Here is a 16,302-nt window from a genome sequence, read left to right as displayed (position 1 = left end):
AAACCATACTTGGAGTAGACAGGCTCTAGATGAGAACAGGGGAGCCATTTTAAGTAAAGGTGCGGTTGTCCCGGTTGCTGGCTTGTCTGTCTACTTAAAATTCCACTAGGTGATTTCAGTTCTTTCAACCTAGGGCTCAGAAACAGGGTGTACATATGACAGTTCAGTTCAGTTCAGTCACTCAGTCATGTCCGACTCTTTTCGACCCCATGAATTGCAGCACACCAGGCCTCCCTGTCCATCACCAACTCCTGGAGTTCACTCAAACTCATGTCCATGGAGTTGGTGATGCCATCCAGCCATCTAATCCACTGTCGACCCCTTCTCCTCCTGCCCCCAATCCCTCCCAGCATCAGAGTCTTTTCCAATGAGTCAACTCTTCGCATGAGGTGGCCAAAGTACTGGAGTTTCAGCTTTAGCATCAGTCCTTCCAAAGAACACCCAGGACTGATCTCCTTGCAGTCCAAGGGACTCTCAAGAGTCTTCTCCAACACCACAGCGCTCAGCTTTCTTCACAGTCCAACTCTCACATCCAAACATGACTACTGGAAAAACCATAGCCCTGACTAGACAGACCTTTGCTGGCAAACTAATGTCTCTGCTTTTGAATAGGCTATCTAGGTTGGTCATAACTTTTCTTCCAAGGAGTAAGCATCTTTTAATTTCATGGCTGCAATCACCATCTGCAGTGACTTTGGAGCCCAAAAAAATAAAGTCTGACACTGTTTCCACTGTTTCCCCATCTATTTCCCATAAAGTGATGGGACCAGATGACATGATCTTCATTTTCTGAATGTTGAGCTTTAAGCCAACTTTTTCACTCTCCTCTTTCACTTTCATCAAGAGGCTTTTTAGTTCCTCTTCACTTTCTGCCATAAGGGTGGTGTCATTTGCATATCTGAGGTTATTGATATTTCTCCCAGCAATCTTGATTCCAGCTTGTGCTTCCTCCAGCCCAGCGTGTCTCATGATGTACTCTGCATATAAGTTAAATGAGCAGGGTGACAATATGCAATCTTGACGAACTCGTTTTCCTATTTGGAACCAGTCTGTTGTTCCATGTCCAGTGCTACTCTAATTTATTGTAACATTTCAGACAATTACTTTACATGACTGTTCAGAAAATATTCTCATTTCAGATTCCATGGTGGAACAACAAAAGATTAGTGGATTAGTATACAGAGAAAATGAGAGAAGGAACATTTGAGATTTATGTTAAATTTTAAAAGAAAATTCCTCACTTACAGTAGCTCATTGTCATTCATGAGAAATATGTTATAAGGCCATCACAAATTCTCAGTTTCACTTATTCCAATATAGCATGTCATTCCATCCAGAAGAATGCAGGTAAAGTGTATATGAACGCATCAGATCCATTCAAATGAACCCATTCAAATGTATATGAACCTGTTATAATTCTTACAATGGTAACAATACATGATAATAGTAACACTCATTGAGCCAAGCGCTCTGCTACACACTAGAAACACATTCCATTTGTTGTTCACAATAATCCCAAAAGGTCAGAACTATTACTACTTCCATTTTACAATTAAAGAACCAGACTCAAAGAAATCAAGTATCTTGCCCAATGAAGCTTGTAAATAGCTAGGAGAACCAATCATCCCTGTGTGCCCAGGATGTGAGACTGTTAGTGCTAAAATTGGGGAAGTCTCGGGCAAACCAGAATATGCTGGTCATCCTGTTAAGTGTCAGAGGGAGGACCTGAAAGCAGTGTCTGATGCCAGTACTTAAACTATGAAACACAATTCAATATCTGCTTGGTAAAGATTTCAGCTATCATATTGCAAACTCTTAATATGACAAAACTTTTCAGGGGCTCTGTCCTATTTCTCTGCCTTCATCTCACAGTCCCAGTGGCTTATCCGCTGCACTGGAGAATGTGTGTACCAGAGCATGATTCTTTACTTGCTTTCCTTTTCCTTTCTAACATTGTCCCATAACTGTCTCTCGGAAGTCAGTTTGCCTTCCTGGGATCGCTTTACTGGGGAGCTCTTTACTGGGTGTGCCCACTATGGGTGCCAAAAACCTAACTGCAAACGGTGATACTACACAGATCAACACATGACAATGTCTTCACATTTTTCTTAATGTAGAACTTTGTAAAAGATCAATGTTGCAGAGATCCCTGATTCACCTAATATCCATTTTTCCTTCTCTCATAAGAAGAGAATATTTACTAGGAGACATGGCTGCCCTGAGTCAAGACTACATCTCCCAGCCTCCTTTGCATGGCCATATAATTAAATTCTGGCCAATGGGATGTTAGCAAAGTGTCCAGTAATATCGTACAGGATGTTTCCTGAAGAGAGCTGGAATGCACTTTAAAGTTTAATCTGCCCTATTCGCATGAAGAGCAAAAATTATGTATACTATCTTTCCTAGGAACATAGAAATTGTTCCTCGGAAATCTAGGAACATAGAAATTCTTAATAATTTCTTTTCACAGCATTTCTTTTGATAAAACAAAATACTACTCAATACATAAACAAGTCATGAAATTTAAACATATACAATACTTTAGTAAACAAAGGCAATGGTATGTCAATAGAAAAAAATAAACAAATGGTGGAAACTTGGAACCAATTTAAATACAGCGCATCGGGGTTCTATATCATTGCAGCAGTTTGTTTAAGAAAACCAAGTCAAAGTACAACTTTAATTGCTTGCCAGTAGAATAATACTGCTTTCTAAACGGGCTGACCTCTTTAATGAATTACCTTTCAGAATGCCTATGGCATGACAGAGATATAATATCACAAGTTCTTTCTTTCTTCCAAAGGATAAAACCTAAATTTATCAAAATATTAAAAAAGGAGTTGTTTTCTTGAAAATAATATTTTAAAATATATTTGTTTCTGAGTATACTACTATATATGCTCACTGTATAAATTTTAGGAAAGTGTAAAAAGCACCTATATATCAACCACTCTGAGATATTATTTTGGTGCATTCCTACACATATATACATGTGAGTGTATGTATGCATACACACCTATGTGTATATGTATGTGTATATATATATACACACATAGGTATGTATGTGATCCCCTATGTGAATTGACTTTTTTTTAATCAAAAAAGTCCTTATCACATCACCATATTCAATAAGAAGGATTCTATGGTACACTGCATACATTGCATATATATTTTTTGATTAAAAAAATGTCAATTCAAATAGGGGATCACAGAAAAATTACTATAAATAATTCAGTTTATAAAGTATAACTGTATAATTATTTGCCACTCTTGTGATATAGAAACAACTTATTAGAATTCCAGCTTCTTTCTCACTTAAGTCACATCCAAAATGTATCACTCACAATTTCTTTTTTCTTTCTCCTTCTTCGTTTTTGATGGAAAGAAAAGTTAAAGACTTCAATAATCTGTATGAAAGGCTTTCATAGTTTCATTATTTTCCCCATGTATTTTGCCTCCACCTAATTCATTAATAATTTTTTTTAGTAACTCGACTTTACTGAAATTCTCCAAAGCATTAAAAATAATTTTCATAGAAATTAAATGTTTTTCCTGTGTATTTATTTACTGATTTATGTAATGTTAAATTACATATTACTATCACAAAAATTTTTGGAAGCAATTTGGATACTGATAAGCTTAAATTTCTTTTCAAAAAGGAATAGAAGTGGGAAGATTTTTAGTACATATTGGACACCATCCAGGATGTTTTAGAGATGGAGCAGAGAGAATCAGTTAATCCAGCCAGCAGATCAGTTAGAAATCTCTTAAGAAAATTTATATACATTGAGGTTTATATCATAAATATATCAGAAACATGATTTTGATTGATACATAGTATTCCAATCTTTGAATACTTTGAAATTTACTTAATCTCACATCATTGGATATCACAGTGAAATGTTATGCATATATTTATTTTTTACTATTTTTAAGACATTTTTCCACAAATCTATTATAGTATAAGTAGATTTTCAAATTTTTGACCCACATATCCAAATTTCTTTCTTAAAATGTTTTAACAATTGACATTCCAAGAGTGATGTAGGAGAGTCTGCTTATCTCATAAGCAAACTCACTGAGATCACTTCGAAAATGAAAATAAAACAAAGCAAAACAAAAAAAGGAAGCAAACAAAAGTCCTTAACAGCTTGATATGCAAAGCATATTATCTTCATTTTAATTTGCATTTTAGCATTTAAAAATATGAGTAAAGATCTCAATTCATAAGACAAATAGATGGTGTTTGTGAGTGAGCATGAAGTCGCTCAGTCATGTCCAACTCTTTGCGACCCCATGGACTGTAGCCTACCAGGCTCCTCTGTCCATGGGATTTTCCAGGCAAGATTTCTGGAGTGGATTGCCATTTCCTTCTCCTCTCCAGGGGATCTTTCCAACACAGAGGTCAAACCCAGGTATCCCACATTGCAGGCGGATTCTTTACCAGCAGATTACAAAAAGCCAGGAAGCCAGTCTTTATTCTCATTTGGAGGAGACTAAATATAAACAGGCTTAAATATAGTTGGATTATGACAGATTTTCCATAAGGATTGTTAAAACCTGGAGAGAAGGCCAAGTAAGACTGTTAGAATCTTTTCATAAACAGGGCCCACATCTGTTTAGCAGCTTAAGTACTGGAGGCCCAGAAAGCCAAACATGAAACCTACCACCATCCTTTGCTGCTGCTGCTGCTGCTGCTAAGTCGCTTCAGTCGTGTCTGACTCTGTGCGACCCCATAGACAGCAGCCCACCAGGCTTCCCGGTCCCTGGGATTCTCCAGGCAAGGACACTGGAGTGGGTTGCCATTTCCTTCTCCAATGCATGAAAGTGAAAAGTGAAAGGGAAGTTGCTCAGTCGTGTCTGACTCTTAGCGACCCCATGGACTGCAGCCTACCAGGCTCCTCCGCCCATGGAATTTTCCAGGCAAGAGTACTGGAGTGGGGTGCCATTGCCTTCTCCAACTACCATCCTTTATGGTTCTATTAATCTATTATATACGCCCATGTGCTGTTTTCCTTTATCTTCCTGTCTTCCTTCATGATGCAGCTGGGAAATGCTTATCTGTATAACATAACAGTCAACTCTACTCCGTGTTGAAAATAAAAGTCTGCACAATTGCTTTTTGCTTAGCTTTTAATTTGCTAGTGTTCAGAGGATTTCCGATCTGAAATTGGTTTTCATTTCAAAAATACTGATTTAAAAAAAATGGTTGGTTTTTATTCTTTGCTTTCGTAGCTCATCTAGTTATTCGGTTGCAAAATGCAAATGTATTTTTCAGGCTTCAGTGCTAGGACAAACATTCTTAGAGACTTTCTGATTGAAGGGAAGTGTTGAGACATATCTCTTAAGGGTAGAAGTTTCTTGCATTTAGAGCTCCACAATTATTATGATACATTCTAACCAGTTCTGATGTGGTAAGTTTTAATATCCACAACTTAGTCTTTTTTGGCTATTGAAAAATGGAGCTAAACAAATAAGTCCTCTCACTTCTGAGTTACATGTCATTTACAAATTATATTTACTCATGTTCACATCAAATCAGTGTGATAAAGATAAAATAAGCTAGTCTTGGAGGAATAAAACCACCGTATGACCCAGCAGTCCCACTCCTAGGCATATACCCTGAGGAAACCAAAATTGCAACGTTCATTGCAGCACTATTTACGATAGCTAGAACACGGAAGCAAGGTAGATGTTCATCGACAGATGAATGAATTAAGAAGTTGTGGTATATATACACAATAAATATTACTCAGTCATAAAAAGGAACACATTTGAGTCAATTCTAATGAGGTGGATGAACCTAGAACCTATTATACAGAGTGAAGTAAGTCAAAAAGGGAAAGATAAATATCATATACTAATTCATATATATGGAATCTAGAAAGATGGTACTGATGAATTTATTAGCAAGACAGCAATGGAGAAACAGACATAGAGAATAGATTTACGGACATGGGGAGAGGAGAGGAGAAGGTGAGATGTATGGAGAGAGTAACATGGAAACTTACATTACCATATAAAATGGACAGCCAACAGGAATTTGCTGTGTATCTCAGGGAACTCAAACAGGGGCTCTGTGACAACCTAGAGGGGTGGGTTGGGGAGGAGATTCAAGAGGGAGGGGACATATGTACACCCATGGCTGATTAGTGTTGATGTTTGGCAGAAAACAACAAAATTCTGTAAAGCAATTATCCTTCAATTAAAAAGTAAATAAATTAAAAAATTAAGCCAGTCTTGGGAAAATAATGTCATAGTTCTTTTTCTTTTCAGTCATGCCATAATGCAGGAGAACTAAATGCTGTAAAAACACTCTCTTCATTATTACCACATGCTAGTCCTCACCCCGATTTTCACCCTGATTACTGGATTTTTTTTTGTTTGCGTGTGTATAACATACCAGGAGGACAAGGCTGACAACAAAACTGGTGCTCACGATACAGGCCTTCTTGGCAGGAGTTCGCTTCAGTAATATTCAATTTCAGCCCCTCAGAGTTGATACCAGCCATGTGGGCATTTTCACCTTTAGACAATGGTCCAGAAACAGAGATAAATATCTGTAAAAGAAAAGCATGAAGAGAATTTTACTGACTTCTCATCTAAGCAACGTGGTAAAAAAGGTGTTAACTCACCCCAAACGGCTGTATTTTATTTGCTGCACACAGATCGACATAGGCTCCATCCTTCCACTGACCCATCTCCAAAAAAGGAGCAGGTCAACAGCATAACAGTCCAAACCTCGGGTTCTCCAAACCACCTGAGAAACAGCATCACAGATGGTAGCTCAAGGGACAACGTAGCAGACTGGGAAAATACATGAAATTTCAAAACAACTGTGGCTTGAATCCTAGCTCTGCGGTCGACATTGACTTTAGGCAAGTTAGATAACCTCAGGGATCCTCAAGGTCCTGATCTGTGAGTGACAACAGCAGTTTCTGTCTCGAAGCGCTGAGGATAAAAAGTGGTAATTTCTCCCAAACCTGGTACTTAGCGTACAGCATGTTCTATTTCTTCCTTTTTTATATATAGTGACAGAATAGTCAGTGCTGATGAACTCCTTCCTGGTTAACCAGCACTAATAGGTGACTCAGTAAATAATCTGCCAACAGTGCAGAAGACTTAAGGTCAATCCCCGGGTGGGGAAGATCTGCTGGAGGAGGAAATGGCAACCCACTCCAGCACTCTTGCCTGGAGAATCACGGACATAAGAGCCTGGTGGCTTTCACAATAAATCCAACAGGATTTTTCTCACTTTTATTCAGGAAAAATGAACTTCTTTTAATATTGGTTCCTTTGTTTGGGAGACAAAATCCATAAGGGACACTGTGTCAAATTTATCTTAGTCAGTTGTAGGCTTGAGTTCCTCAGAAAAATGAGCTCCTAAAATGTATAGAAACATTTGGGGTTAATGCCTGTTTGATCCCTTTCTCAGGTTTTCTAAACATTTATTGTTTGTCTCTCTAAACACAAATTTAAATAATCTTTCCTTCTGTGTGGAATATGTAAATTCATTGCCAAGCATCACAATTTTTTAAACTACTAGTTCTGAGGGTTTTTTCCCTCAAGGTCATTTTTCACATTTTTCATGGCATACACTATTTTTTCTACTTCATGGCATGTTCTGGGTTAAGGGAACTAAATATTCTTTGTGTATAAATCACTGTCACAGGAGTCCCCAAATCTTCCCTTTTAGCCTTTCCCCCTTTGTCACCAAAGCCTGCATTGCCAAGTCACAATATACCATGGGACCTCCAAGGAAGGAAGGATGAAGGAACTGTGGTTGCCATCTTTTCCTTCTGGGATGGCTGATTGAAAAATGCATTTCCAGGGACTTCCTGGTAGTCCAGTGCTTAAGAATCCACCTTGCAATGCAGAAGACATGGATTCGATCCCTGGTTGGAGAAACTAAGCCCATGTGCCACAATTACTGAAGCCCACAAGCTCTGGAGCCCACATACTATAACTAGAGAGAGTCTGTGTGCAGCAGCAAAGATTCACATGTTGCAACTAAGTCCCAGCCCAGGCAAAGAAAGACAGGAAGAAAAATACTTTAAAAATAAATTAAAAAGCAAAAATCCATTACTAACATCCAGACTCCAGGAGAAAAAAAATCACACCAAAATATCAAGAAAATACCTGACTTATCCAGGGTCACTCATGAGCAAAAAAGCAGAGAGCTAGGACTTGTCTAAGTCACCTTACTCATATTACAGTGTTTTTCCTGCTACACCCAACTCACCATAAAATGTAGCTTACTTTTTCTATGTCAACAATTCTATTTAAAGAATAACTGGAACTGGTAAACAGATCAGAGGAATTATGCCTCAGTGTGCTGGCTTCACTATCAAACCACTGCCTTTACAACCCAACAGACATTTCTTTAGCACCTACTCTGTGAATACAGAGATGCGTAACACTGATTATAATAGAAATTATAATTATATTATATATAATATATAAATTATAATTATATGTGTAACACTGTTTATAATCAAAAATGAATTTTAAGTTTCCAAAAGCAGACTTGCACAGGGGCGTGTTATTTGTAATATATTAATCATTTGGGAATTTTTTAATTTCTTAACATTATATTTGCCTGACTTTTACTTTTTAAAACACATTTGAATCTATGGTCTTTGTCTAAAGCAGCTCTGAACTAAAGATATTTATCAGTATCAATTTCTCTTTTCAAGATGACAGTTCCCCAACCAGTTCTTACCTTCTCTACAGAAGATCAGCCTCTTAATATCAGTCCCTCTTCTAAACCATAGAATCATAGCTAATGAACAGTAACTGAATTGAACACTTTAGGAAATAATGTGATTGAAATCACACCAAAGCTTTCACTGTTAAGATGGGAAGGGCTTTCAAACGAAAATCACCCATGTTTTAGGATCTTTATTCTATCACAAACTTTGCTCTATGTGACAGTCAGGAATTAAATATACTAACCATATAACATTCCAGACATTGCCAGCACATGAAAATTCTTGCACAAATTAACAAGTTTCTGTAGCTAGAAGAAATCAGTAAGCCCCTTCTAAAACAGATAATGGAAAACTGAATCTGAGCAACCAAACTGCGGAGGAGCAATTCTTTCTGTTATCAGCCACCTCAAGGCCTGGAAAGAGGGAGTTAACAGTGAGATACTACTTGCTCTCTTCTTTCAATTCTGGTTTCTCATCTCACCAGAAAATGAACAAAATGCCACACATTCAAACTCAAAGAGATTTGAGTCAAAATTGGACTAGTTAAAACTGACAATTTAAAGGTGTTCAAAATTGATACACAGTAGAGTGTGTGTGTGTGTGTGTGTGTGTGTGCCCTACAGCTATAGGGCCCATCTTCCTTGGTATACTAATTTCATTCAGTAATCATGTGACAATATTATAAGCAGGTCCACAATTCCTGGTTTAAATGACCGAGTGCTCAGAGGAGCAGCACATTTTATATGTATGAATTGTTATATTAGTGTTATTTCTAAAAACACTGTGCATATACTCAACTTTCTGGAACTGTCTGAAAGAAATGTACTTGCTAATACATTTCGTTTTAGTGTTGAAGTTTTTGACTGGAAATCAAAAGTCACTGTCCAAAATACATTCAGAATTTGAGAAATGTGAATCTTGGAGTAGAACAGTGAAAGACATATATATCATTGGCCATGAAGCAGACACCGGCACCAAACTCACTTCATATCTGATCACACCAGCTTCAGAGAGTTCAATTTCTGGAAACATTTCCTACTTACTTCAGCATCAAAGAATTATGTCAAGTATTAAAAAAAGAAAGATGTGTCTAAAGAGCATATTCTGTTACATGATTCGATGTAAACAGTTTCCACACAGCTTGCATTTTTTAAAGTTTTTATATTAGCTCAAGTTTGCAGTATGCAAAGATTTAACCCAAACTTTCCTGGCAGAAACTGGGGTGTTTTTAATTGCGACTAGGCAGGAAACCCACAAAGAACTAAATGATCAGAATGCTCAAAAATTGTTTTTTCAAAAAAGCTGAAAAGGCCAGAAAATTAGTTCAAGATTTGAAAAGCAGAAAAACTAAGGAAAATGATAACCAAATGGGGAAAAAAGGAATAAAATTAACCATCATAACAAAGATCAAAAAGTCAAAAGGACCTCAGTTTTAGATTCTGCTGGGAATAATCTTAGCTGATACATTAATCAATTATTTAAATGAGCAAATACTTTGCTGAGTACCTTTGCTGCTGTTTAGTCACTCAGCATATCCAGTTGTTTGTGACCCCATGGATCCTCTGTCCATGGGATTTCCCAGGCAAAAATACTGGAGTGGGCTGCCATTTCCTTCTTCAGTTGAGTGCCTGCTATGCGCCAGACAGACTCTGGGAACAGAGCAGTATACAGATAAAGACTCAGCTCTTACAGCATTTATATGTAAATGAAGTTATTGGTTAGGCTTCTCAAGAAAAACAGGCTCAGTACTGAGTGTGTGTGTGTGTGTGTGTGTGTATGAAGAAAGAGAGACTGATTGATTTTCAGGAATTGGCTCACACAACTGTAAAGGCTTGGCAAGTCCAGATTCTGCTGGTGGGGTAGGTCAGTATGTTGGAGAGTCGGAGGAGAGTAGCAGCTGAACTTCAAAGGTAGTCTGGCAGAATTCTTTCTTCCTTAGGGGTGGGGTCTCAGTCTTCGTTCTACTGAGGCCTTCAACTGATTGAATGAGACCCATACACATTACAGAAGGTATCTAATTTACTCAAAGTTTAGCACTTTAAATGTTCAACTCATACAAAGCAAACAAACAAAACCTTCACAGAAATATCCAGAGTACTGTTTGAACAAATATCTGGGTGCCATGGTCCAGTCATGTAGACAAATAATATTAGGCATCACACGGAGGGAAATGATGAAGAAACAAAGAAATAGGCAACATAACCAGGAGGAATGAGGACTATTTAAAGGAATAAGGCAAGCTTAGGGGGCATGGAGAATTTGAGGTGTGAGGCAGTGCTCTTTTAGGAAGAGTTGTCTGTGAAGGCCACTGAATAAGAAAACTGACTTGTTGCAAGTAGATGATTAGCTGAAAAGGGCTTTCCAGGCAAGTCACACCCAGACAACTTGGCTTAGCCCAAATGGGGACTTACCTGAGGTCCTCAGAAAAATATTATTAACAGTTAGCTATTAACAGAAATAAAGATCAATGTCTCCTGAACCACACAGGTAATTAACATGTTGACTATTGAAGACTTAGTGCATGGGATCACACAGCCAATCATAACCACAGACGCTGCAATCTTGTAGAATCCTGAAACATCAGAGCAGAAGGGGACCATGTAACCATCTGCTCCACTTCCACATAGATTTAAAAAGTGGATCTTCTTGAGTCTTTCCTTATCTACAAGATTTTAATGTTTTCTGCAAATCAGAAAATTTCTTATGAAATGATGAAGAAAGGTAAGGTTTGTTATTTAGCATGCCCAGTAGATGCTTTAACAGCATAAAGCCTAAAACCTGGTGAAATTCATTTTGAGAAATGGCACGTAAAAATATTACAATCTCTTAAATTCAGAATCTTGAGAGTTCTGTTAATGAAGTGGCAACTCATATCTAGCATCCTAAGTGAGGAGAATATTATGACCAAAATGTCATTCGGTCGAATGGATAGAGTCCCAAATCATTCATGAAAGTGTTGTCAGGAAACCAAACCCTAGAGTCATTTACCTATTCTCCCTTGACATTTGCCTGGCGTTTTATGAAGTTCATTCATATACATCACCTCAGTTCAGTTCAGTTCAGTCGCTCAGTTGTGTCCAACTCTTTGCGACCCCATGAATTGCAGCACACCAGGCTTCCCTGTCCATCACCAACTCCCGGAGTTCACTCAGACTCACATCCATCGAGTCAGTGATGCCATCCAGCCATCTCATCCTATGTCATGCCCTTCTCCTCCTGCCCCCAATCCCTCCCAGCATCAGAGTCTTTTCTAATGAGTCAATTCTTTGCATGAGGTGGCCAAAGCACTGGAGTTTCAGCTTTAGCATCATTCCTTCCAAAAATCACCTCATGGTCACCACAATAAACCTAGACATGAGGAATTATTACTTTCTTATTTTATAGCTGAGGAAGCTGAACAGAGTATGTGAAATGACTCATTGGATAATCCCCGTTAGGACAGGCTAAGGGAAGACTCGGCACCTCTGGCGCAAATCTGGACTCTGGTTCTGGTTTATAAATCAGTTTCTTAATCGCTTTCTCCATTTATGCATGCAAACAATGCAGTCTGTTTTCAGACAACTGTGGGCAAGATGGCTGAGTGTTAATTTTACAATGAACCTTCAAAGCAAATGCATGTTGAGGGTGGAGGAAGTTAGCAGGAACTTTCTGAAAACCAGAAGTCCGTCCCAAGCCCTCTAGTCTGGGAAAACTGTGGCAGGGCTATCCAGGCTGGGATTCTGGCTGGCAGGGAAGGGGAAACTTCTTAGCCCTGATCTGCATCTTGAAAAGAAGGGGAGTTTGGGTTTCCCTTCCTCCCATCTGGGTGCTGAGTTTCTGAGCACAGCCATCAAAGGCACTGTGAGTCTCTTGTGGGTGCGGGGATTTGCAATGAATAGCTGGGAACCAGGAGTCCTCCTAGCCTATCATTGATCTTTGCATTTGCTCCCTTTGAAAGTCTCAAAAACAGGCTGACATGAGAGTCTGTCTCTTGTATCAGATGACGGTTGACTTTATATTAATTAATTGTATCATATGATGGATCACTTTTCATAGCCAACTGGGTTACTACATAGAAGAAACAAAGCAGGAAGGGCCAGATCCAGAAATCGACAACCACCCTTGAGGCATATCACTCCCCTTTGACCAGCTCACCATGCTTTCCCAGGAATTGTAAACATTCAAGATCTAACATGGCAATCACAAATAGAGTAGCCTCACAGTGACTGAATTAAACAAACTACTGGAAGAAACTGAGAATCCAATTAGGGTTACTTCAAAGAATCAGTGTGGCAATAGCCCTTAGAGATGAGCCAGGGTTTGAAAAGGAAGTTTAAAAAAAAAAATCACCTTTTTTTCTGTTCTCAGTGAAGTTCAAAGCAACAGGAAAAGAATTTGTAAAAGCAGAGGAGAAAAAAAAAAAAAAAGGTGTCTGAAGGTGAAAAATGGCAGTCCTTCAAATGACAAGAGTAAGAAGACAGATGCTTAGAATGGTCAGTGAGAATTTTTGATACTGACCACATACTTCAGACTGACTACAAGCTCTCCAGTAATCACTGGGAAGAGTTTTAGAACCCAAGCCCTTCATCTGTTAGAGGCAGCTATGCCCCAAACTGGCGGTCGGGTCTGGATCAAGAGAGTCAGTCTCTTTAGGCTGAGTTGTCTCTCCCTCACCTCCAAAGTCTTCTGTTGAAGTCTTAACCCCAGTAACCCAGAATGTCACCACATTTACAGACAGGGTCTTTAAAGAGGAAATCAAAATGAGGTCATTGGGTGCACCCTAATCCAATATGACTGGTGTCCCTCTCAGAGGAGGAAATTTGGGCACAGAGACAAGGGGAAGAGGATATGAGGACACAGGAAGAAGGGCATTCATGAGCCAAGGAGAGAAGCATGGAACAGATCGTTACCTCGGGGTTTTCAGGAGCCAAACTTGTCGACATCTTGATCTCAGACGTCTAGGCTCCAGAACTGAGAGAAAATACAATTCTGTTGTTTAAGCCACCCGGTTACAGCAGCCACAGGAAATGAGTACCTATCGGCCCACACCACCATCTTTTGATTCCCTCAGAGTCTAGATTTGAGGGAGGTCCGTGGTACACACACATTTGGGAATCCCTCGCAGCTGAGCATTAGGATTTCCCATCTTCAACCATCACTGTGCTAAACGGACTAGAGACTGAAAATGGTCTTCAGAACTGGAATCCTCAGGGGCCAGGAGGAACCTGAACTTCCCAGTCTTACAGACCTCCACTAGGAAGTTGAAATCTCACTGGCCCCTCCTGTCCAGGGCACAACTGTAGCAACACATGAGTACTGGTCATTCCCTTTTCAGACTTTTAGTTACTGATCAACACTTTAGGAAAAAGAACTTCTAACAAACCATTAATAGTCCACCATTTCTGACTGTTCAATGCATCTCTATTTGTATAGAAAGTGAGATAATATTAATAGTGATGGTATTTTGTAGTAGGTACATTATTGAAAAACTGAAATAAAAACAAGTATTCTAAATTTTCTAAACATAGAAACATTTCAGTATTAAAGAGATAAGTGAAGATTTCTTTCGCTCTTATTTTTTGTGTGTAAATAAAAACACACAAGGTAATCTTATTCCAGTAAGGTCTTCGTTCTTTCTTAAGGCTGGTTTCTGGGAAGACCAGGAGAAAAATAGCAAGGTCAGTAGAGTAAGTGATTGGTTAGACTCCTGACTGAATCAAGTCGTAAATAAAATAAAATGAAACCTAGAGAATTCCATTTGGGATTAGATTTGGGGTTTTGTGCTAGAGTTAGAAAAACTGTCCTCAAAACCCTGAAAAACATTAGAATCATGTAGTGATGGTTTTCCCAATGGCTCAGCAGGTAAAGAATCCGCCTGAAATGCAGGAGACACAGAGATGCAGGTTCGATCCGTGGGTCAGGAGGATCCCCTGTAGAAGGATATGGAGACCCACTCCAGTATTCTTGCCTGGGAAATCCCAAGGACAGAGGAGCCTGGTAGGTTACAGTACATGGGGTCACAAAGAGTTGGACAAAACTGAGCACACACATACACAGTGATACATTAAAAATATGAAATGCTTCGGTCCCAGCACAGACCTACAGAATCAGGATCTCTGAGAATGGGGCCTCCTCATGATTATGCTCAACCTTGTTTTTTAATATCTAATAACCCTGGTTATTTTGCTGCTGCTCGCAGCTGAAGACCTGGGAAGGTCTTTAGGGCTGGAGGAAGCGAAATCTGAGGTTAGCAGATGAGTACATTTACATGTGAGAAGAGTATTACAGACCAACAGCCTCTGTGCTCTGCACTTGCCAATTAGAATTTGACTTTTCATGGAGAAATAACGACCCTTCTAAAACTAAGCCTGAACGGAAGAGAAGTCATCTTTGGTGGAGGAAATGGGAAGATTACCAAGTCCTAAACTAGAGCCCAAGAATTCTCAAATGCCCAGAAGGGTCACAAGAGTAAAGCATCCAGGTGGAACAGACAACAAAGTTCAGGCTGGGCTGTGAAAATGGAGAGGTGCACTTGGACCCAAGGGGCAGCCTTCTAATCCAGGAGGGTGGGGACCAGGTGGCATGTGGGTCCAGACCTTTCATTTTTCAAGAGAAACCAAAATCCTCCAACGTTTAAATGGGGCAACTGATATTAAAAATACATACCTGCCTATATACATTCTGCATGTGTCAAGGCAGTGCAGCAGAGACATAACACAGTCTGGGGCGGGGACTTTCCTTGTGGTCCAGTGGCTAAGACTCCATGCTCTCAATGCAAGGGGCCTGGGTTGGATCCTCAGTTCGATCCTTGGTCAGGGAACTAGATCCCACATGCTCCAAATAAAGATCTTGCATGCTGCAGCTAAGACCCAGTGCAGCCAAATAAATAAATATTAAAAAACAAGAACATAGTCTGGGGCAATGTAAGCCCAATTTTTGAAATCACGCCTAAGACAGACATTCATATGAAAAAACAGTCCATTAGGTACAAGGATCCTTTTGTGAAGATGGCTAAAAACCAAAGCTCAAACCTCAGCAAGGGGTGGGAACATTATACCACATGTTCTGAGTTCATTTTCTCTCTCTCTCTCTCTCTCTCTCTTTTTTCCAAGATCTTTGATGTCAGAAATCAAAAGTATTGACGTTTCTCACAGGTTATATTTTTATGGTGTCCCAGAACACAGAAGTGACTAAATCTACAATGCAGCCATCACTCGACTATAAGACAGCCTGACATTAATGACTTCAAAAAAAAGTTTATTCTAATTTCCCAAGTTTATCCCAGTTCACAGCTTAACAATACCTACATATAGTAGGTTTGCTTGCTTTGCTGGGCAGAGTACATCTGCTGAATGAGTGTGTAGTCAGACTGCTAATTTATAAGACTAGCCTTAATCAAAATGCATAATTTCATACAAAAGTTACTATCACCCCTCACTTAGTGGGTCTCTAGCCAGGTGTCCAGTAGAGCAATAGCTGCTGTTTCTAACTGGTCCACAGATGGGGATGGCTCAGTTGCGCAAAAGCTCATTCCAAATCAAGAAGGGAACTGTGATCAAAGAGGAGAACCAGCCCATTTCCTTCTGAGGAAGGTGAAGTTAACAGTCTTATA

At 39.2% G+C, this 16,302-nt stretch overlaps 1 protein-coding gene across 1 annotated transcript in view; it reads right to left on the bottom strand.

Annotated features, from left to right (window-relative positions):
* Positions 1-16,302, bottom strand: part of FAS (Fas cell surface death receptor) — a 33,774-nt gene that overhangs the window by 13,662 nt on the left and 3,810 nt on the right. Inside the window, exon 2 of the mRNA XM_019988724.2 lies at positions 6,404-6,560. Within this exon, the coding sequence (XP_019844283.2) occupies positions 6,404-6,560 (157 nt within the window). The remainder of the gene's footprint in view (positions 1-6,403; positions 6,561-16,302) is intronic.

This window comes from Bos indicus, chromosome 26, assembly GCF_029378745.1.
Source record: "Bos indicus isolate NIAB-ARS_2022 breed Sahiwal x Tharparkar chromosome 26, NIAB-ARS_B.indTharparkar_mat_pri_1.0, whole genome shotgun sequence".
Classification (NCBI taxonomy): Eukaryota; Metazoa; Chordata; class Mammalia; order Artiodactyla; family Bovidae; genus Bos; species Bos indicus.
Note: the sequence above shows the minus strand (reverse complement) of the source record. Positions and strands in the feature narration are given on the sequence as shown.